Source organism: Cavia porcellus, unplaced genomic scaffold, assembly GCF_034190915.1.
Source record: "Cavia porcellus strain 051 isolate PalLab524CR breed Dunkin Hartley unplaced genomic scaffold, mCavPor4.1 scaffold_14, whole genome shotgun sequence".
Classification (NCBI taxonomy): Eukaryota; Metazoa; Chordata; class Mammalia; order Rodentia; family Caviidae; genus Cavia; species Cavia porcellus.
Genome location: NW_026947497.1, coordinates 52,071,767 through 52,093,454, shown reverse-complemented (window position 1 = coordinate 52,093,454; position 21,688 = coordinate 52,071,767). Strand labels below are relative to the sequence as shown.

Below are 21,688 nucleotides of genomic sequence, written 5' to 3'. Positions count from 1 at the left end.
TCAAGTTAATAGGAAATCACCGTGGGTTACTATAATATATCCTGCTATTTTTTATTTATTTTTCCCTTAATTAAAAGGATAAAAATGAAAAAGTAGATAATAAAAAGGACATTGAGATAAAAAAAAGAGGGCATAACAACAAAACAGCGCAGGTCAAAACATAGCCATTTAAGCAAAGTAGTGTTTCACCACAAGATAATCTCGACATAATAGTAGTTACCATAGTGTCTCTTCCCTTAAAATCTTTGGGTATAACTTCGTATAATGTAGCATCAAACGTATCAAGACAATGTAAAACCGTTTAAGAGGATGACAGTATTACAGGGTATTTAGAATCAACTAACCGAAAATGAACAACGATTTCTGTATCATCTCCTTGTCTATAAAAGTTTTTGTTTATATTGTCACATAAAATAAAATCCAATAAGATACAACATGTTAAAATCGATGAAGACAGAAGAACAAAAGCTTGATGGGACTTCAAAACAAGAGGATATTAAATCAGCACTATCTATTATGATGTCTTGTTTTCTCCAAAATGGCTGTTCCTACCATCCAGTCTTCTCTGCCTCATTTCTGTTGAGCTCTTTTTCTGTCATTAGTTTTTATTTTGTCTTCTTCATTTTGCTTTCTGTTCCATTCATTGTGGCCGCTCTGCCACTGTTTCTGGAATCTTGGTATTTTTCATTTTTAGAATATCCTGCAGTAATCTCTGTAGTGTTTAATTGATGATTGCAAATTCCCCTAGTTCCTCTTTATCCTGGAAGCACCTTGTTTTTCCATCAACTTCTAGGGACAGTTGTGCAAGATATATCAGTCTTGGCTGGAGGTTATTATCTTTCAAAGCTTGAATTATTTCCCCCCACGCTCTTCGTGATTTGATGGTTTGTGCAGAGAAGTCTGCTGTAATTCTGATGGGTGTTCCCTTGTAAGTGATCTGTTTCTTGCTTTTATGACTTTTAATATTCTGTTCTTATATTGGATTTCTGGAATTTTGATTATTATATGCCTGGGTGTAGCTCTGTTTGGGTTGTAGGTGGCTGGGGTCCTGTATGCCTCATACATCTGAGTATCTTTACATTTTGCTAAATTAGGGAAATTCTCCTGGATTATTTCTGTAAATAGCTTTTGTAGTTCATTTGTTTGAGTCCCTACTTCTTCTTTTATGTTCTTAATTCTTAAGTTATATATCCTCTTATCATCGTCTAGTCTTTGTATTATTGCTGTTTATTTTCTTGTTATTTTTAAGAAGTTTTTCATTTCATGCTCCCACCTTACAAATCTGTCCGCCAGTTCTGATAATCTATCCTTAGTTTCTTTCAAACTGTTATGCCAGCTTTCAATAGAGTTTTTAGTTTCCTGGTAATCTCTTTGAACCTGCTTCACATATTCTATGTTTTCTCTATCAAACAATTCTCCATTTTTTTCTGTTCTTCACATGATCTTATTTACTGGCTTAGTTACGTAGTAGTCTTAGTGTGATGTTACCAATTTTATTTCTAAGAAGTTACAGAAACTAGTTAAAAGTACAACCATTTGTTATAACCTAGTTATTTTCAGGTACAGTATTTTACTTGATGTTTTGTTGTGGAAATACTTGACCCTTTAATCTAGAAATAATTTTATATATCATTAAATCATATTTCAAGCGTTACCTACAGCAGCACTTTTTATAAATGGAAATACAGTTGTAGCCATTTAGTTCTCAATATTTTTCTGGGAACTAAAATGTATAACTAGAAATTTTGAACAGAGAATTAAAAATGAGTCACTGCATTTCCATTGGATTCCTTTTCACAAGGTGAAATGTCACCTTGTGTCTTGGGTCTTTTATGTCCTCTGATTAAGAAATAATGTCCATGTCAGGGCTTCTTTACATTTAACTCCATAGTGATCTCATCTCCCCCAAACTTTGGTAAGTGAAATTAAGCAGTGTGGATTTCCCCCCTTCTTCTTATTTTACTCAACTTCAGTTTTTAAGGTTCAGCCTGTCAGCCAGTAAAAGCACTGGATAAGTGAGGCTGACTATATTCTTCATAATGTGTTTTTTCCCTTAAATCCATTGCCATCAGAAACTGAAGGTCATATTTCTTTGAAAGTATTTTTATACTGAGAAATTACTTAAAATGCTTGCAGCTTATCTAGTGAAAAAGACAGGCATTAGAGAAGCATAGGGTACACTCAGGAAACAGCAGAGCGAACTAGATGCGCTCCGGTAGTTATTACTGACATTTTTACATTCATCGAGAGCTTGATGAACCTGACTTGTAACACTATAACGTGCCAACCATGCTGTCCTCTGCCTTTTCTCCCAGCAGGGATATTGGGATCTGTCAGCCCCAGGACCACAGCACTGTGGGGCTGCAGCAGACAAACCACATCCCAGCCTCTCTACCTGTCAGCGAGACCTTGTCCTCCAGCAAACCCGACCTGCTGCAGTCACATCATAGCATCCTGGACTTCTGTGCCACTCCTGGTGAGCGCACAGTGCTTCCTGCTGTCTGTAACATACTGGTGATGCCCCATGATTAGACAACCGTGTGGTCATCCTGTGCTTGGGGCATTTATATCTGTCCGCAGGTTGTTATAGCAATCTGTGAGGCAGAGGGGTAGTCTGCAGTACAGTATGGGGTTGAATCTGCACAGATCTCGAGCCCGGGGCAGGGGGCAGCCACCCTCCCCTTCTTAGGGAGCATCTCCTCCTCAGATCACGTCACCTCATTGCAGTGTGTCTCCTGCTTTGCACACACTTCTGCACTGGTTTATCTTTCCTCCAGACTTTCCAGATCAAGTTCTGAGGGTTTTTAAGGCTGATCAACAGAGCCGATATATCATGATCAGTAAGGACACCACGGCGAAGGAAGTGGTCATCCAGGCCATCAGGGAGTTTGCCATCACTGCCACCCCGGATCAGTACTCGCTGTGTGAGGTCTCCGTCACCCTGGAGGGTGTCATCAAACAAAGGTGCCTTCCAGACCAGCTCTCCAAACTTGCTGACAGAATACAGCTGAGTGGAAGGTACACACTGTCTACCTGCAGCACTTTGGAGGGGTTTAAATGACTGAGAGCCCCTGGAGATTATAATTTAGGTCACACACACACGCACACGCACACACTGTGGTTCCCGGGTCAATGTGCACATAGACTGCCTACCTCTTACCAGTGTGACCTGAGGGCTGCTGTTTATGGCCAGCACACAAGCACTGGCTTCCTAGCTTTGCCCATCGAGTTCCTGGCTGACAGCATGTGAGCTGAGCTGGTGTGGAGTGCCAAGGAAGCCTTGGGTGTGTGTGTGTGTGTGTGTGCGCGCGCCCACAAGCTCACTTGTTCAGACCTCAGGAGCTGCACAAGGCCAGGGCAGGCAGAGATGTAGGGAAGACTGTGTGACTCCCAGGGTAGGGGGCGCTGTGGGATGGGCTGCCTGACCCAGGAACCCAGCTGGAGCAGCTGCCTAGCTGGCCCTGGGAGGCAGGCTCCTGAGCACTTTTGTGTCACTGTGCTGATCCTGTCATCACATAGTGACCTCCTATTGACAGGGATTTGCCAATAATCCACAAATAATTGCAAGATGAAAAAACTTTAAAGTGTTGGCTAACAGGTAATGACTAGATTTTGCGCTAAATGCAAATTAATTAGTTGTATAAATAACTTTCTAAAAATTGTCTCATTTTACAGAGTGGTCCACTGCACATGATTTTTCCATGAAATCGATCTAAATGGTGATTTAATTCATTCAGGCCGTGTTTGCTTGCTGTCAGCTGTAACTGTGGGGCTCACTCCTGTATTTGCAAGCCTAGCACTAGCAGGCAGTTGCATTTTGAGAAGTTAGCTTCACTTGGTTCTCATTTGAACTCGGTAATCGTGATGCTCTTCTGAGATTCGTGGTCACATTCACCATGCAGGAAAAGGATGGGTGAGCCCTTGTCCTAGGCCCTGCGAGTGATCAGAGTGGGCAGTACGCTGGCCGGGAGTGCCGAGGGCAGAGCCGTGTGGTTTGTGTCATAGAAGTTTTAGAGCATGTGAAAAAGCACAGTGCAGTGGGGCCTCTGTGTGCACCTTCAGTCTTCTCACAAGGGCTGTTCACTCAGAGAGAAAGAGGCTGCTTTCTCTGAAGAGAGAAGGCAAGAAAATAAATCCAAGAGCAAACATTCCAGTATAGTTTTTAACAGGTTGCTTTAAAAAAAAAACAATAGATGGCCCAGCACTGAGCTCTGGGCTGCTCTAGGGTCCTGTTCTCTACCTGACACATAGGGGTTGTTCTTGCCCCACTGTCCTGGGCACGTCTTATCATGTATTTAAGCATTAAAATGTTTCAGGAGCTAGGGATTTAGCTCAGCGGTGTAAGCACCTTCCTGGCAAGCGTGAGGTCATGAGTTTGATCTCTGGTACCAAATAGCTAAAATCTGTTTCAGGATTGTTTCATGTGCAGGACCCAACCGAAGGGAAACAGTTGTGGGTTCCTGGCTGTGTGAGTCTGAAGCATCCTTGTTTGGACGGAGCACTGTTTTTCCCCTCACTGATGGCTCTGTGTGGCTTTCTGCGTCCTTCCTTGAGGCTATGTGCTTCATTAAACTAGCTTTTGTCATCTTTAACAGACAGGGTAAAATAATTTGAAAAGGAGAATAGTTATAAATGGAAAAAAAAATCTATGAACTTTGCTCACCTCACCCCACCCCCAAATTCTCTGTGGGTTCCTTGGGATCTGGTCAGCAGGGTAGCACCCCCTGGCCTGGTGGAAAAGAATTCTGCTGCTATTCAATCTTAGCCTCTCTGAATCTTGCTTAAGGGTGGGGGTGTTGCGGTGCTGTGGCATGGGCTTTCTCCCAGACACCTGTTTCTTCAAAAACAGGTACTACCTGAAAAACAACATGGAGACAAAGATGCTGTGCTCAGACAAGGACGCGCAGGAGCTGCTACGCAAGAGCCAGATTTTCCTGCTGCAGCTCAGCCCCGTGGAAGTCTCCAAGCAGCTCTCCATGCGCAACTTCGAGCTCTTCCGGAACATCGAGCCCACCGAGTACATCGACGACCTGTTCAAGCTGAGGTCCAAAACCAGCTGTGCCAACCTGAAGATGTTCGAGGAGGTCATCAACCAGGAGACCTTCTGGGTGGCCTCAGAGATTCTCAGGGAGACAAACCAACTGAAGAGGATGAAGATCATTAAGCATTTCATCAAGATAGCGCTGCACTGCAGGGAGTGCAAGAACTTCAACTCCATGTTCACCATCATCAGGTGAGCACGGTGGTTGGTTACCAGCTCTCGCAGGTCCTGCTTCCGCTGGAAAGGTGTCCCCTCCATGGTCACTCCATCCCGGAAGGGCCTAGCAGCCTGCAGCTGCTAGCCGACCACCCTAGGCCCTCACACCTGCAGGGCTGTCACTGACTCAAAGCCAAAGTGCTTCTATCCCGTGGCTAATGCTTAATTTACTGACTCCAGGAGCTGGTTGGGAGAGTGGTGAATCTGTATCCAGCACTTCTGCTTTTGTAAACTCTGGGCAAACCATTTGAACTCCTCTGGATAACAGTTTATTTCGTATAAAATAACAACACTGCAAAGAGTTATCAAGAATATTAAATGACATAATGCATGTGAATTTCCATCAGGCAGCACAAGGCAGATGCCCAGGGAATGTAAACTGTGCTCCCTGATCAGTGCTTGGACTGAGCCCAGGAGAAAGTGCACATGGGAGCCCTGAGTCAGCCTGATGTTGAGGAAATTATTAGTCCCTTTCTCTCCCCAGAGTTTGTGATACTCTAATGACTGCTGTGACTTCTGTTTAGTTTTAATGCTCTGGAATGTTTGCCCTGTCATTTTGTCAGTTGCCTGTTATGGGTAAATACCACTCTGTCTGTGCAGAAAATACAGTACTTACACAGTGTTCTTGCTGACTGTGTCATCTTTCTGCTGTGGTTGCAACACCTGTGCCCCTCACCTTGGAGAGTGATTCTGCAGGTGTCCCTGTGTCCTCAGTTGGGCCATGGCAAGGCACGGTTGTGCAGTCCTGTGTGGAGCAGGGCTGTTCCCCTCAGGGCTGGGATGCAGACAGGGCCAGGCGGGTCCCACCCCCTACCTGGAACCCAACTCCTGCTCTCCAGGCCTTGCCTCTTGCAGGCTCCTTCCCAACCTCAGGCGGTTCTGCAGGCTGGGCCTTGAAGGAAATCTGAGCTCTAGGAGACAGAGAGACCAGTGGGCCACGACCACGCCTGAACCTGCTTCTGTCTGCCTTGGCCTCACTTGAGTCATCAGGACCTTCCTCTGGCACCCGCTGCAGATGGCTGTGTGTAGCCATGTTTGTGTGGTTCTGTTACCCATCGACGGACAGGACCATGCAGTTCCTCAGGAGGCCTCGTCTAACTGACCCACTTTCCTTTTCCCATCAGTGGCCTAAACATGGCACCAGTGGCAAGACTTCGGACCACCTGGGAAAAACTTCCCAATAAATATGAAAAGCTGTTTCAGGATCTCCAAGACCTGTTTGATCCTTCCAGAAACATGGCCAAGTACCGCAATGTCCTCAACAGTCAGAACCTGCAGCCCCCCATCATCCCCCTGTTCCCAATCATCAAGAAGGATCTCACCTTCCTGCACGAAGGTAGATTGGCACTGGTTTCTACCTGCGTGTCCAGCAGAAGCAGACACCAGGTGCCATGTGATTTCCTTTTTCTCCTGTGCCAAATTGCAGGAAATGACTCAAAAGTAGATGGACTGGTCAACTTTGAGAAGCTCAGGATGATTGCCAAGGAAATTCGTCACGTGGGCCGCATGGCCTCAGTAAACATGGACCCGGCCCTCATGTTCAGGACTCGGTGAGTGGGTCAGCCGAGGCACGTGTGGGACTGGAGGGGTCACCTTGAAAGCTTCCCCCTCAGTGAGAAAGGTTTCCGTGTGTATACTCCTTGCTCGGGGGCAGAAATTACCTTGGGTCCAGTGTCGCCATTGAGCCTTCTATGGCATTAGGTGCACTGACTCCAGTGAGAGAAGCGTGGCCTCCGTGTCATGTCAGGCACAAGCATTTCTCGCTGTTCCTGAGGATACTGGCTTGTAGAGCCGTGACTCCTCAGGGGTGGTGTACACTCAGATTTGTAATGGCCCCAGGTGGCACTGCCTCAGTCTCTGCCCAATCCAGTCGGCGGAGAGACAGACCTCACATGTCTTTCTCTAGGACAAGAACTTGACACTTGTCTTTTGAGCCAGAACTAGTGCTTGTAGGAAGGCGGTGGTGGGTTGAAGGTTTGTGGGCTGCTGGGATGGCTTCCCCGAAGTGCAGGCCTCTCTCTCTGAGCTGTGATCTCTCTGTCTCTCTCTGCACTCACGCTTCCATCTCCTCGGCTCTCACTTGCAGGAAGAAGAAGTGGCGCAGTCTGGGGTAAGTGGTGGGGCGCGCAGCTGCCGCCTCCTTCCTCCCTGTGCCTCTCCTGCGTGCGCTCTGTACCTTGCCTCGATGCTCTGGCGGTTTCCAGCTCAGACTGACTGCAGCTGTCCTCTGTGCGCTCCTGAAGTCGCGCCCCCCAGAGCTGTGAAAATATTGAGGATTCTTCTGGGGAACTGTAGGCCAGGCACATTTCTGAGCTCCCAGGAAGATTCTATTTTTGAATAATTCATGTGTCTTGAAAATGAGAAAAGCCTAGGATGGGGATAGTGGAGGATGTTAGGAAAAACTTTGTGGTTAAATATTACTGTGCAGCTATTTACCAGTAAATATGCATAATTAAAAAAAGGTGTCTCCAGCGGTGAAAACCAATTTTTTTTTACAGCTCAACTAACTACTATTTTCATTCTATATAAACTAATCCTTATTCAAAATAATTCTTAATGATCCATGTGCTAAGTAGTTTCCATATACAGATGTTTATTTTGCATAACTATAGTATTAACAGATTGACAATTTTACTTAAAACCTTACCTCATTCTACTCAAGGAATAAGGAACTAATTGTGAACCTTGTAGCTAATTTACTTAAATCTATGCAAAGCATCTTCTCATAGAGAAGTAACTTTAACATGATAAATCAGAATGAGTGGAGCCGTGTCTTCCTGCATGAGCTTTTCTGGGATTGTCATTTGCTGCCTCTGTGAGAGGACCTGAATGCTATAGATGCACAGCCAGTTCCGGCTGGAGTAGACTGGGTGCCAGTGGTCTGTTTACTGTGTGTTACCTGTATCTCTCTTTACCCGCAATTCCCGGTGACAAGTGCTGTTGGAATGAAGCAGGTGACTCCCAGGGTAGACACTGTTGGTCTCAGCAGTGCCGCACAGGTGTCATAGCCCGTGCCGGAGTGAGTGGCCTCTCTTCTCCCTGTCCACCTCGAAGGTCCCTCAGCCAGGGCAGCACAAACGCAGTGGTGCTGGATGTTGCCCAGACAGGCGGGCACAAGAAGCGGGTGTGCCGCAGTTCCTTCCTCAATGCCAAGAAGCTCTACAAGGACACCCAGATGGCTCGCAAAGTGAAGCAGTACCTGTCCAACCTGGAGCTCGAGATGGACGAGAAGAGCCTGCAGATGCTGTCGCTGCAGTGTGAGCCAGCGACCAGCACTCGTGAGTCCCCACCCCTCCCCAGGTGGCTCTGGGCCTCCTGCAGGCAGCAGCTCAGGGGCAGAGGAGCAGAGCAGGAGCTGCTCCGGTTGAGCCTCTCCCAGGTGCGGGGCCCGTGCAGGAGGACACTGTGGGCTCCTCGGGCTGCCTTCAGTCTCACCACAGCCTACCCAGTGTCCAGTGCAATCTGGTCAGACTGTGTACCTCTGGGCAGGTGCCTGCCGTGGGGAGGCTGAGACAGGACTGCCTGAGTGCAGGTGTTCAGCGCACGTGTGCACAGTGAGCCCTGGTGTTAGCAGTGAGAATCGGGCTGGCCTGGAGAGGTGCAGTGTCTGCCTGCCTCTGTCCCCAGTGCTGCAAATGAAACCGAAAGTTAATAAAAACCCACCAGTTGCTGGTCTCCTGTGGGCTGCTTTGAAAGGTGATGGTTCTCAAGATTTGAGGTTTCTGAAGAGCCCATGAGGACAGCAGCCAGGACACTGCCAGTGGACACTGCGTGCTGCAGGGCAGCGCTCAGCTCCCACTGTCCGCGCAGTGACTGTGTGGCCTCAGGCGAGCTGCCTGGTGTCCAGATTCTCCGCCTTCCAGAGTGTAAGGTGGAGGACGCAGGCATCATGGGCCTGTGGGCTGTTAGGACTCCGTGCAGACAGCATCTAACTCTTCTGTTTCGTGGGCTTGCTGCCGTGCACTTGGAATTCCATGCCCGCCCTGCAGAATAGCAGCCTATGAACTGCCAGTGTCTGCCTCCCTGGAGAGTTCCCTTCACAGGAGACTGACGATTAATAGAATACAGTTAACACCATTTATTCAGTTAAAAATCAGCTTAGGTGTGTCAGAGTGATATGGGGACCAGTAAGAGAAGTAATTCCTCATGATTTTTCTTGCGTAGCTCTTACCAGGTTTGCTTTTTATCTATAGCCATATAATATTGCCCACGTTTTCTGTTCTTAGTTTTAATTTGATGTTTAATATCGTTATTGTTAGAGATCACTAATGTGGTAAATATCTTTATCTTGGCATACTTCTCATATTTTCTGTAAGGAGCGTTTTCCTCCCAGTTTTTGTCATTTATCTCCATTTGTCTCTGTTGTTGTTTCTTGAGACAATATTGCGCTCTGTAGTCCAGGCTGGCCTTGAACTCACTGTGTCATTCAGGCTGGCCTCAACCTCGATGTGATCCTCCTGCTTCAGCCTCCCCAGGGCTGTGATTACAGGCCGACAGCCCCACTCCTGGAAGTTTCTGTGTTTTATAAGGCAGCAGGAAAAAATGTGTGTTTTCCTATTCTGACTGTACACTTCTGATGTCTACATTTTCTGTTCTCAGTGCCTAAGCACCCTGGTGACAAAAGGCCCCTCAAGTCTGAGACCTCCCAGGTGGCGCCCAGGGCAGAGTGCCAGCAGAAGGCTCAGCCGCAGCCCCTGCCAAAGCCACAGCCAGTGCAGAAGCTTGGCCAGGGCCTGCAGGTGACCGCCATGTCCCTCTACCCGTCCCCAAGGAAGATGCCTGTCAAGGAACTCCCGCCCTTCGGTGAGTGCCTGCCCCTGGCTGTGTGGGGCCAGCGGTGTCCCAGGCACCTTGCCCAGCGTCCCAGAATCTCTCGGTTTTCTTTTCTGCGAATAAAAGGGAAGATTTCCACAGGGAGAGGGACTGTTTCTAGATAAACGGGGTCTGTGCCTCACAACGGGGAGGAAGAAGTGGAGCAGTGAAGCCCCCTCGGTGTGTGAGCATTCGGGGGTCCTCTCCTCACCCTCGCTGTTGACTGTGTGGTCGGTGAGCTGGGGAAACGTGGCCTGAGTGTTTCTCAGGTCAGTGCCTCGAACCGAGCTGGCTTCAGCCATGTCAGTAGCAGGCCTCGGAGCCTGCCTGCAGGCATGCCGGCCATGGGCACAGCTCTGCCTCACCGAGTTCCCACTTCTGCAAGTTTCAGGCACTGGAAATACGGACAGAGCTCGCAGGTTAATGAAATTATACCTCATCTTTTTCCTTAAAAACAGCGCATTCATTGGTTTACCCTTCTCAAATAGATGCACTACAGAACAAGCTTTCATAAAGTGTGCCCACTATTTCTTCTGCCTGTCTGTGGAAGGAAGTAACCTGAACAGAAATAAGGAATGTTTTTACCAGGGTACAGCAGGCTGGCTTAGACGCGCTGGGCCTTGGGTGAGGTCCCTCGGTCTCTGTGCTGGGCGCTGTTGGCTGACCTCCATCCTCCCTGAGGCGCCTCGGAGGAGTGTGGTCGAGGTACCCTGCCCCTCTGTGCGGAGGGCGCCATGTGTGAAGTGCTGACACTCTGCTGAGGCCCTGCCAGCCTGAGGCGACTGCCTGCTGGCCTGTAGCTTTGGTGCACTTGGAGTTTTCACACCGCTGTGCCTGATAGTATCGCTTCTTCCCCAGAGACGCCATTTAGAGTGCAGAAGGCTGCTTACATGAGATGGCATGCTGGCAGGAAGGGGACATGGTTTGGGGCTGTTCTTCCTTTCTGGAAATCTCTCTGCTTGTCAGCTCTGAGGGAGTTTGAGGACGCCCCATAGTACTATGAGAAGCTTTGTAAAGTGTCTCCCATACTCCTGGAGAATAATCAAGGGGTCACTTTGTGTCTACCCACGCACCCTTCCCGGCCAGGCCCATGCACCCTGGGAGCCGCCATCCTGGCTTCTGTGGAAGAGGCAGCTAGTTTCCTCTTCCTCTGTGGACTGAGTACATTACTGATGAGGACCCTTGGTGCTGTATCCTGCCTCCCCCATCCGCTCCGTGTCTCTGGGCCCTCTGCTTTTCTCCTGGTGTTCCCCTTTCCCCAGAGCTGAACTGCCCCGTAGTAGCAAATACCTGCTTCCAACCCAAGCTGGAGTTGAAGTGACCCCACTGAGCCCCGAATTCAGATGTTCACATATTGTCCACTTAATCTTGGTTGTTGCCAAGCACATGGTTATGGTGTCAGAGGTTTGGAATTTAAAACATCCACAGCCACCTCTTGGCCCTGGGAATCGGAAGTCTGAGCACAGGCATCTCTGCCTCCTCCACCTGTTCTCATATCGTGACGGTACAAGGAATATCCCGTTGTAAATATGTGGAACCTTACAGTAGCACTGAGTTTCAATACAGCCCTTTAGTTGTTAGAAGTTTTTAGTTATTTGCTTATTTTTGTAGGCATAAACTCTCCGCAAGCTTTAAAGAAGATCCTCTCGCTGTCTGAAGAAGGCAGTCTGGAGCGCCACCCAAAGCAGGCGGAGGACATGCTGTCCAGCGCGTCCTCCAAGCACTTGTCTTCACCCACATCCCCGCAGAGCTCGCCCAAGAAAGGTAGGGCTGTAGTGGTGGGCTTAGGCGCTGCCCTCTGCAGTCACAGAATTTTTTGCTGATTTCACAGGTTTTAATCTGCTCAGGGTGCCTTCACAGTCAGGGGCCTTCCCTCATTTTAAGCATTGGGAAGAATTTTTGTATTTCTTTTTAATATTACAGTATGTCAGATTTATCAGTTACACAGTCCTTTTAAACATCCATTTGCCTTTTTATTAATCCTAAATGTGGGAAGAATTCTTTCTATGTAAACATTCGTTCTTGTGTGACTGACGTTAGTACAGGGAGGAAGACTGTAGGGCCGAGCACCTGGTGTGTGTCTGTCGGGGTGGCTGGGCCTTGGTCCCCTTCCCCTACCCATGGGCCTGGCCCTTGATCCTCCCCCTTGGGTGGTGGCAGCCAAGGCTGTGCCCCACTGTCACTTGTAGAGTCCCGGAGCGGCTCACGTATGGCCAGGCTTCACTGTGGCCTCTGAGTGCCAGATCTGGGTGGGGGCTACGTCTGCGCTGTCCCTGTGTCCTGCGGTCAGTGGCAGTGGCGCTCAGCTGAGGCACTTTGACTCTGGGCAGCTGGACTTCGCTGGTTCCTCTTCTTTCCCGGGAAGTGAGCACCACCAGCTGTAGGATGGCATGGGACCAGGGCAGGTGGAGCTTTCAGAACTGGAGTCCCCGGGTCGTAATGCCTGAGGGGCAGGCGCTGTGCGCGACCCTCTTTCCCAGAGACAGATTGATTTTGGAATGGACTTCTGAGGAACAGATTTAAATTTCATCTGGCAAGACTTGCAGTGTGATTATAGACATTTCATAGGGAAACACATTAAATCTTAGCAAGACCCTATGTGACCTTGAACAAATAAATCAGGAATTACTAGGTTAGTGAAATGGGGGCCACTTAAATTGGCAAATTTAGGTCCTCCAGATTTATTTACATATTCTATATTATTTATTTTGTAGTAAGTGGCATTTAAAAACTTACATGGTCTGTGATTGTATCAAATGATTTTGAACTAAGATGATTACATGCTTAGTAATGCAGAAAAGAAAAAAATGAGTGCAGAAAAGGAATATTCAGATTTTAATGGCGTGGTGGTGCACCCCTACACTCTGTGCCAGCTATCAAAAGGCTGGGGCAGGAGGGTCGCTGCAACTTTGAGGCCAGCCTGGAATGCTCAGACCCTGTCTCAAAAAAAACAAAACAAATGAGGTTTCTACTTTTTAACGCTGATTGGTGCATAAGCAGACGCCCTGTGCCCAGCCTCCATGTGCTGTGACCTTGGGCCACAGGGTGTGAGGGACAGCGGGCGCTGAGCTCGCTTGGCACAGCCCTGACTTCTGCATCTCCACTAAGCAGTCCGGTGCTCCTCCTTAGGTAAGGGGCTCCTTTGTGAGGACAGGAGTGCGAACTCTGAGGCATGAGGGGTCCCCTTCCCAGTGAGCGTCCTGCATTTCTGCTTGGCTTTTCTTCCATCATGTGAGGTCTCCCATGTGTTTGCAGGTTACACCCTGGCCCCCAGCTGGAGCGTGGACAACTTCTCCGACTCTGGCCCCAGCGAGATCTCCTCTAGGTCCGGTATGGTCAGAAACTCCTCCTTGGACTCGGTGCCCATGGCCCTGCAGGAGGAGCGGAGGCAGCAGCACTCCGTGAGCCTGGTGGAGATCGGCCTGGGCGTTGTCAGGGCAGAGCAGCAGACAGTGCTAGAGCCAGACCAGTACAGCCTGGGGTGGGTGCCCTTCCTGCACCCGCCTCCTCGCCCTGCTGCCCCTCACCACCTGGCCCTGTGGGTGCCCGCGCCAAGGGCCCCATGGGACAACCCCATCCTGGACCCTCCTTGAGTACTCGTGGCTCCTTCTCCACAAACCATGCCGACCTCCTGGCCCTCGTGGACCTGCGGACTGCCCTGTCCCCTACCACAGAGTGAGGCAGAGGCTCACAGTCAGCTCCTCCTGTCCCTCCCTCCCCACAGGTCCTATGCAGCCATGGCCCTGGCCCAGGACGTGTTTGCCACAGCCATGGTGCTCTCGCAGGACCAGGGCTATTGCACGTCCCTGGATGCCGCCAACAGTGGCCATGGGAGCTGGACCTCATGCTCCAGTGACTCGCACAACAACATCCAGACCATCCAGCACCTGAGGAGCTGGGAGACCCCACTGTTCGGGCCTGTGCTCTGCGATTACCCCGGGGACCCCATGGGGCCCTGGGCCAACAGGGGCCACCTGGACCACTTGATTTTTGCCGAGGATGGCCAGAAGGGCGACAGACAGAACCCAATCGAAGAAAGCCTGGAGCAGGCGCAGTCCAGGGCCCGCTGGGCCTCTCCCACTGGCTCCAAGGACATGTCCCTTGAGGCCGAGAATGGCAGCAGCCTGGCGCCCGCGCCCACAGAGGAGCCCAAGGCTGGCCCTGTGCCAGCCCTCAGGGTGGCCACCTCGAGCGCTACCAAGGGGCTGGTCGGTAAGTCTGGGGGGACTCCTCAGACCTCATCCTCCCAAGCCCAGGTTGTGTGCATGTGCATGTGGCCTCGAGATGCTGCTCTGCTGTCCTAGGCTGCCCAGGGCACCCAGCGTGGAAGTGGGTGGGGGACACGGCTGTGCTAGCAGTGGTGAGCCGGCTCTGTGCCTGAGTGTTTCTCAGGTCAGTGCCTCGAACCGAGCTGGCTTCAGCCATGTCAGTAGCAGGCCTCGGAGCCTGCCCGCAGGCATGCCGGCCATGGGCACAGCTCTGCCTCACCGAGCTCCCACTTCTGCAAGTTTCAGGCACTGGAAATACGGACAGAGCTCGCAGGTTAATGAAATTATACCTCATCTTTTTCCTTAAAAACAGCGCATTCATTGGTTTACCCTTCTCAAATAGATGCACTACAGAACAAGCTTTCATAAAGTGTGCCCACTATTTCTTCTGCCTGTCTGTGGAAGGAAGTAACCTGAACAGAAATAAGGAATGTTTTTACCAGGGTACAGCAGGCTGGCTTAGAGGCGCTGGGCCTTGGGTGAGGTCCCTCGGTCTCTGTGCTGGGCGCTGTTGGCTGACCTCCATCCTCCCTGAGGCGGCTCGGAGGAGTGTGGTCGAGGTACCCTGCCCCTCTGTGCGGAGGGCGCCATGTGTGAAGTGCTGACACTCTGCTGAGGCCCTGCCAGCCTGAGGCGACTGCCTGCTGGCCTGTAGCTTTGGTGCACTTGGAGTTTTCACACCGCTGTGCCTGATAGTATCGCTTCTTCCCCAGAGACGCCATTTAGAGTGCAGAAGGCTGCTTACATGAGATGGCATGCTGGCAGGAAGGGGACATGGTTTGGGGCTGTTCTTCCTTTCTGGAAATCTCTCTGCTTGTCAGCTCTGAGGGAGTTTGAGGATGCCCCATAGTACTATGAGAAGCTTTGTAAAGTGTCTCCCATACTCCTGGAGAATAATCAAGGGGTCACTTTGTGTCTACCCACGCACCCTTCCCGGCCAGGCCCATGCACCCTGGGAGCCGCCCTCCTGGCTTCTGTGGAAGAGGCAGCTAGTTTCCTCTTCCTCTGTGGACTGAGTACATTACTGATGAGGACCCTTGGTGCTGTATCCTGCCTCCCCCATCCGCTCCGTGTCTCTGGGCCCTCTGCTTTTCTCCTGGTGTTCCCCTTTCCCCAGAGCTGAACTGCCCCGTAGTAGCAAATACCTGCTTCCAACCCAAGCTGGAGTTGAAGTGACCCCACTGAGCCCCGAATTCAGATGTTCACATATTGTCCACTTAATCTTGGTTGTTGCCAAGCACATGGTTATGGTGTCAGAGGTTTGGAATTTAAAACATCCACAGCCACCTCTTGGCCCTGGGAATCGGAAGTCTGAGCACAGGCATCTCTGCCTCCTCCACCTGTTCTCATATCGTGACGGTACAAGGAATATCCCGTTGTAAATATGTGGAATCTTACAGTAGCACTGAGTTTCAATACAGCCCTTTAGTTGTTAGAAGTTTTTAGTTATTTGCTTATTTTTGTAGGCATAAACTCTCCGCAAGCTTTAAAGAAGATCCTCTCGCTGTCTGAAGAAGGCAGTCTGGAGCGCCACCCAAAGCAGGCGGAGGACATGCTGTCCAGCGCGTCCTCCAAGCTCTTGTCTTCACCCACATCCCCGCAGAGCTCGCCCAGGAAAGGTAGGGCTGCAGTGGTGGGCTTAGGCGCTGCCCTCTGCAGTCATAGAATTTTTTGCTGATTTCACAGGTTTTAATGTGCTCAGGGTGCCTTCACAGTCAGGGGCCTTCCCTCATTTTAAGCATTGGGAAGAATTTTTGTATTTCTTTTTAATATTACAGTATGTCAGATTTATCAGTTACACAGTCCTTTTAAACATCCATTTGCCTTTTTATTAATCCTAAATGTGGGAAGAATTCTTTCTATGTAAACATTCGTTCTTGTGTGACTGACGTTAGTACAGGGAGGAAGACTGTAGGGCCGAGCACCTGGTGTGTGTCTGTCGGGGTGGCTGGGCCTTGGTCCCCTTCCCCTACCCATGGGCCTGGCCCTTGATCCTCCCCCTTGGGTGGTGGCAGCCAAGGCTGTGCCCCACTGTCACTTGTAGAGTCCCGGAGCGGCTCACGTATGGCCAGGCTTCACTGTGGCCTCTGAGTGCCAGATCTGGGTGGGGGCTACGTCTGCGCTGTCCCTGTGTCCTGCGGTCAGTGGCAGTGGCGCTCAGCTGAGGCACTTTGACTCTGGGCAGCTGGACTTCGCTGGTTCCTCTTCTTTCCCGGGAAGTGAGCACCACCAGCTGTAGGATGGCATGGGACCAGGGCAGGTGGAGCTTTCAGAACTGGAGTCCCCGGGTCGTAATGCCTGAGGGGCAGGCGCTGTGCGCGACCCTCTTTCCCAGAGACAGATTGATTTTGGAATGGACTTCTGAGGAACAGATTTAAATTTCATCTGGCAAGACTTGCAGTGTGATTATAGACATTTCATAGGGAAACACATTAAATCTTAGCAAGACCCTATGTGACCTTGAACAAATAAATCAGGAATTACTAGTTTAGTGAAATGGGGGCCACTTAAATTGGCAAATTTAGGTCCTCCAGATTTATTTACATATTCTATATTATTTATTTTGTAGTAAGTGGCATTTAAAAACTTACATGGTCTGTGATTGTATCAAATGATTTTGAACTAAGATGATTACATGCTTAGTAATGCAGAAAAGAAAAAAATGAGTGCGGAAAGGGAATATTCAGATTTTAATGGCGTGGTGGTGCACCCCTACACTCTGTGCCAGCTATCAAAAGGCTGGGGCAGGAGGGTCGCTGCAACTTTGAGGCCAGCCTGGAATGCTCAGACCCTGTCTCAAAAAAAAAAAACAAAACAAATGAGATTTCTACTTTTTAACGCTGATTGGTGCATAAGCAGACGCCCTGTGCCCAGCCTCCATGTGCTGTGACCTTGGGCCACAGGGTGTGGGGGACAGCGGGCGCTGAGCTCGCTTGGCACAGCCCTGACTTCTGTATCTCCACTAAGCAGTCCGGTGCTCCTCCTTAGGTAAGGGGCTCCTTTGTGAGGACAGGAGTGCGAACTCTGAGGCATGAGGGGTCCCCTTCCCAGTGAGCGTCCTGCATTTCTGCTTGGCTTTTCTTCCATCATGTGAGGTCTCCCATGTGTTTGCAGGTTACACCCTGGCCCCCAGCTGGAGCGTGGACAACTTCTCCGACTCTGGCCCCAGCGAGATCTCCTCTAGGTCCGGTATGGTCAGAAACTCCTCCTTGGACTCGGTGCCCATGGCCCTGCAGGAGGAGCGGAGGCAGCAGCACTCCGTGAGCCTGGTGGAGATCGGCCTGGGCGTTGTCAGGGCAGAGCAGCAGACAGTGCTAGAGCCAGACCAGTACAGCCTGGGGTGGGTGCCCTTCCTGCACCCGCCTCCTCGCCCTGCTGCCCCTCACCACCTGGCCCTGTGGGTGCCCGCGCCAAGGGCCCCATGGGACAACCCCATCCTGGACCCTCCTTGAGTACTCGTGGCTCCTTCTCCACAAACCATGCCGACCTCCTGGCCCTCGTGGACCTGCGGACTGCCCTGTCCCCTACCACAGAGTGAGGCAGAGGCTCACAGTCAGCTCCTCCTGTCCCTCCCTCCCCACAGGTCCTATGCAGCCATGGCCCTGGCCCAGGACGTGTTTGCCACAGCCATGGTGCTCTCGCAGGACCAGGGCTATTGCACGTCCCTGGATGCCGCCAACAGTGGCCATGGGAGCTGGACCTCATGCTCCAGTGACTCGCACAACAACATCCAGACCATCCAGCACCTGAGGAGCTGGGAGACCCCACTGTTCGGGCCTGTGCTCTGCGATTACCCCGGGGACCCCATGGGGCCCTGGGCCAACAGGGGCCACCTGGACCACTTGATTTTTGCCGAGGATGGCCAGAAGGGCGACAGACAGAACCCAATCGAAGAAAGCCTGGAGCAGGCGCAGTCCAGGGCCCGCTGGGCCTCTCCCACTGGCTCCAAGGACATGTCCCTTGAGGCCGAGAATGGCAGCAGCCTGGCGCCCGCGCCCACAGAGGAGCCCAAGGCTGGCCCTGTGCCAGCCCTCAGGGTGGCCACCTCGAGCGCTACCAAGGGGCTGGTCGGTAAGTCTGGGGGGACTCCTCAGACCTCATCCTCCCAAGCCCAGGTTGTGTGCATGTGCATGTGGCCTCGAGATGCTGCTCTGCTGTCCTAGGCTGCCCAGGGCACCCAGCGTGGAAGTGGGTGGGGGACACGGCTGTGCTAGCAGTGGTGAGCCGGCTCTGTGCCTGAGTGTTTCTCAGGTCAGTGCCTCGAACCGAGCTGGCTTCAGCCATGTCAGTAGCAGGCCTCGGAGCCTGCCCGCAGGCATGCCGGCCATGGGCACAGCTCTGCCTCACCGAGCTCCCACTTCTGCAAGTTTCAGGCACTGGAAATACGGACAGAGCTCGCAGGTTAATGAAATTATACCTCATCTTTTTCCTTAAAAACAGCGCATTCATTGGTTTACCCTTCTCAAATAGATGCACTACAGAACAAGCTTTCATAAAGTGTGCCCACTATTTCTTCTGCCTGTCTGTGGAAGGAAGTAACCTGAACAGAAATAAGGAATGTTTTTACCAGGGTACAGCAGGCTGGCTTAGAGGCGCTGGGCCTTGGGTGAGGTCCCTCGGTCTCTGTGCTGGGCGCTGTTGGCTGACCTCCATCCTCCCTGAGGCGGCTCGGAGGAGTGTGGTCGAGGTACCCTGCCCCTCTGTGCGGAGGGCGCCATGTGTGAAGTGCTGACACTCTGCTGAGGCCCTGCCAGCCTGAGGCGACTGCCTGCTGGCCTGTAGCTTTGGTGCACTTGGAGTTTTCACACCGCTGTGCCTGATAGTATCGCTTCTTCCCCAGAGACACCATTTAGAGTGCAGAAGGCTGCTTACATGAGATGGCATGCTGGCAGGAAGGGGACATGGTTTGGGGCTGTTCTTCCTTTCTGGAAATCTCTCTGCTTGTCAGCTCTGAGGGAGTTTGAGGATGCCCCATAGTACTATGAGAAGCTTTGTAAAGTGTCTCCCATACTCCTGGAGAATAATCAAGGGGTCACTTTGTGTCTACCCACGCACCCTTCCCGGCCAGGCCCATGCACCCTGGGAGCCGCCCTCCTGGCTTCTGTGGAAGAGGCAGCTAGTTTCCTCTTCCTCTGTGGACTGAGTACATTGCTGATGAGGACCCTTGGTGCTGTATCCTGCCTCCCCCATCCGCTCCGTGTCTCTGGGCCCTCTGCTTTTCTCCTGGTGTTCCCCTTTCCCCAGAGCTGAACTGCCCCGTAGTAGCAAATACCTGCTTCCAACCCAAGCTGGAGTTGAAGTGACCCCACTGAGCCCCGAATTCAGATGTTCACATATTGTCCACTTAATCTTGGTTGTTGCCAAGCACATGGTTATGGTGTCAGAGGTTTGGAATTTAAAACATCCACAGCCACCTCTTGGCCCTGGGAATCGGAAGTCTGAGCACAGGCATCTCTGCCTCCTCCACCTGTTCTCATATCGTGACGGTACAAGGAATATCCAGTTGTAAATATGTGGAACCTTACAGTAGCACTGAGTTTCAATACAGCCCTTTAGTTGTTAGAAGTTTTTAGTTATTTGCTTATTTTTGTAGGCATAAACTCTCCGCAAGCTTTAAAGAAGATCCTCTCGCTGTCTGAAGAAGGCAGTCTGGAGCGCCACCCAAAGCAGGCGGAGGACATGCTGTCCAGCGCGTCCTCCAAGCTCTTGTCTTCACCCACATCCCCGCAGAGCTCGCCCAGGAAAGGTAGGGCTGCAGTGGTGGGCTTAGGCGCTGCCCTCTGCAGTCATAGAATTTCTTGCTGATTTCACAGGTTTTAATCTGCTCAGGGTGCCTTCACAGTCAGGGGCCTTCCCTCATTTTAAGCATTGGGAAGAATTTTTGTATTTCTTTTTAATATTACAGTATGTCAGATTTATCAGTTACACAGTCCTTTTAAACATCCATTTGCCTTTTTATTAATCCTAAATGTGGGAAGAATTCTTTCTATGTAAACATTCGTTCTTGTGTGACTGACGTTAGTACAGGGAGGAAGACTGTAGGGCCGAGCACCTGGTGTGTGTCTGTCGGGGTGGCTGGGCCTTGGTCCCCTTCCCCTACCCATGGGCCTGGCCCTTGATCCTCCCCCTTGGGTGGTGGCAGCCAAGGCTGTGCCCCACTGTCACTTGTAGAGTCCCGGAGCGGCTCACGTATGGCCAGGCTTCACTGTGGCCTCTGAGTGCCAGATCTGGGTGGGGGCTACGTCTGCGCTGTCCCTGTGTCCTGCGGTCAGTGGCAGTGGCGCTCAGCTGAGGCACTTTGACTCTGGGCAGCTGGACTTCGCTGGTTCCTCTTCTTTCCCGGGAAGTGAGCACCACCAGCTGTAGGATGGCATGGGACCAGGGCAGGTGGAGCTTTCAGAACTGGAGTCCCCGGGTCGTAATGCCTGAGGGGCAGGCGCTGTGCGCGACCCTCTTTCCCAGAGACAGATTGATTTTGGAATGGACTTCTGAGGAACAGATTTAAATTTCATCTGGCAAGACTTGCAGTGTGATTATAGACATTTCATAGGGAAACACATTAAATCTTAGCAAGACCCTATGTGACCTTGAACAAATAAATCAGGAATTACTAGGTTAGTGAAATGGGGGCCACTTAAATTGGCAAATTTAGGTCCTCCAGATTTATTTACATATTCTATATTATTTATTTTGTAGTAAGTGGCATTTAAAAACTTACATGGTCTGTGATTGTATCAAATGATTTTGAACTAAGATGATTACATGCTTAGTAATGCAGAAAAGAAAAAAATGAGTGCGGAAAGGGAATATTCAGATTTTAATGGCGTGGTGGTGCACCCCTACACGCTGTGCCAGCTATCAAAAGGCTGGGGCAGGAGGGTCGCTGCAACTTTGAGGCCAGCCTGGAATGCTCAGACCCTGTCTCAAAAAAAAAAAAACAAAACAAATGAGATTTCTACTTTTTAACGCTGATTGGTGCATAAGCAGACGCCCTGTGCCCAGCCTCCATGTGCTGTGACCTTGGGCCACAGGGTGTGGGGGACAGCGGGCGCTGAGCTCGCTTGGCACAGCCCTGACTTCTGTATCTCCACTAAGCAGTCCGGTGCTCCTCCTTAGGTAAGGGGCTCCTTTGTGAGGACAGGAGTGCGAACTCTGAGGCATGAGGGGTCCCCTTCCCAGTGAGCGTCCTGCATTTCTGCTTGGCTTTTCTTCCATCATGTGAGGTCTCCCATGTGTTTGCAGGTTACACCCTGGCCCCCAGCTGGAGCGTGGACAACTTCTCCGACTCTGGCCCCAGCGAGATCTCCTCTAGGTCCGGTATGGTCAGAAACTCCTCCTTGGACTCGGTGCC

General features: G+C 50.8%; 1 protein-coding gene across 1 annotated transcript in view; it reads left to right on the top strand.

The window, feature by feature from the left end:
* The window catches only part of LOC100726875 (rap guanine nucleotide exchange factor 2-like), an 87,337-nt gene that overhangs the window by 20,020 nt on the left and 45,629 nt on the right, over window positions 1–21,688 (top strand). The window contains 9 exon segments of the mRNA XM_063260526.1: window positions 2,319–2,476; window positions 2,778–3,018; window positions 4,850–5,233; window positions 6,382–6,593; window positions 6,684–6,807; window positions 7,344–7,367; window positions 8,312–8,535; window positions 9,857–10,060; window positions 15,804–15,956. Of these exon segments, the coding sequence (XP_063116596.1) occupies window positions 2,319–2,476; window positions 2,778–3,018; window positions 4,850–5,233; window positions 6,382–6,593; window positions 6,684–6,807; window positions 7,344–7,367; window positions 8,312–8,535; window positions 9,857–10,060; window positions 15,804–15,956 (1,724 nt within the window).